Source organism: Arachis hypogaea, chromosome 18, assembly GCF_003086295.3.
Source record: "Arachis hypogaea cultivar Tifrunner chromosome 18, arahy.Tifrunner.gnm2.J5K5, whole genome shotgun sequence".
Lineage (NCBI taxonomy): Eukaryota > Viridiplantae > Streptophyta > Magnoliopsida > Fabales > Fabaceae > Arachis > Arachis hypogaea.
Window position 1 is genome coordinate 15,774,205 of NC_092053.1, and position 1,394 is coordinate 15,775,598.

At 40.6% G+C, this 1,394-nt stretch overlaps 1 protein-coding gene across 1 annotated transcript; it reads left to right on the forward strand.

The window, feature by feature from the left end:
* The first annotated feature begins 332 nt into the window (after positions 1-332).
* Positions 333-1,394, forward strand: LOC112773102 (protein NDR1-like). Its single transcript, XM_025818142.3, has one exon. It carries the CDS (start codon positions 515-517, stop codon positions 1,157-1,159), a length of 645 nt encoding a protein of 214 aa, XP_025673927.1. The 5' UTR covers positions 333-514; the 3' UTR covers positions 1,160-1,394.

The following is a 1,394-nucleotide window of genomic DNA, read 5'->3' on the forward strand; positions in this document are numbered from 1 at the left end:
AAGTGATTTTGAGTAGTATAATCCAAACAACATTTATTTTGCTATAATCAATTTTGATACAAATATTACAAACATAAATCACGGTAACCCAAACTTACTTTTCATCAAAATCAATTTTATAAAATCAATTTTATGCAAACTCACTTTTGCAAACTGAAATCTAAACACACACTAACTCACTAAGTAGAGTAGGGAGTGTTAACAAGACATAGAATATTTAAACACAATGAACAAAAAGAAAGCAAAATTAAACAAAGTTGGTCAGAAACTATAAACTTTGAATAAAAAATTAAAAATAAAATAAAATTGCGCAATTTCTTTTAAATTTGATTCTCGGTCCGTATATATTCTCTTTGAGGAAGCCGTTAAAAAAATAAAAATAAAAAGCTGCAGCAAATAAAGAAACCCCGCACGCACTCAACAGTCAAAACTCTATCTCTACATTTTTTCCTTCCCTCTCTTTCTCTCTCTCTCTAGATTCCCGGCGGTGTCACCACCACCCCCACCACGGCAGATGGCGGAGCAACACAGCTGCTGCTCATGCTGCTTCAGCTTCATAATAACCATGGGCCTCACCGCCCTCTTCTTCTGGCTCTCCCTCCGTGTTGACCAACCAAAATTCTATCTCGAGTCAATTTACGTTCCTGCCCTCAACAGATCCCTTCCGTCAACAACAAAAAACGACACTGTTTTATTCAAAATGAAGTTCACGAACCCTAACAAAGACAAAGGGATCAAATACGACGCCGTTCGGGTCAACATCTCCGTCTTCCTCTCCCAAAATACCACGCGCCTACTCTCCAACTCCACCGCCGTCGCTCCTTTCTACCAGGGCCGCCAGAAGAAGGCGCATAAGCCTAGCTCTGCCTCCTTCGTCGGAAACCCTACGCCGGCGGCGGGGATGGACGGGAAGGTGTATTTCCGGGTGGATTTTGCGACCGCGGTGAAGTACAAGATCTTGTTTTGGTACACGAAGCGACACGGTATGTGGGGAGGGGCAAATGTGGAAATTAACAATGGGGGTGTGAAGGTGTATCCGAAACCGGTGAGGCTTGGCAACGAGCCACCGAGGATCGTGAACGGCGCACCGGAGTTCCATGGAGGCTATCGTGCGCTTCTTCCGCTATTCCTAGCTGCGTGGATAATGCGCACTCGTTGACTTGACTTGACTTGACTTCACTAGTCCTGTATTTTTATTGGAGGAATTATTTTAATTAATTTAATTTAGTTATTTATTTATTTTTAAAAAAGCAGGGAAACACTGAAACTTAAAGTTCACTGCCATTTTTTCCCCGTAGAGAACTTTTTATTTTTTATATTGTATTACTAAGTGTAAAATCATATTTATGATGGACCAAACTATGTGTTAAATAGTGTTATGGTTATTTACAAAA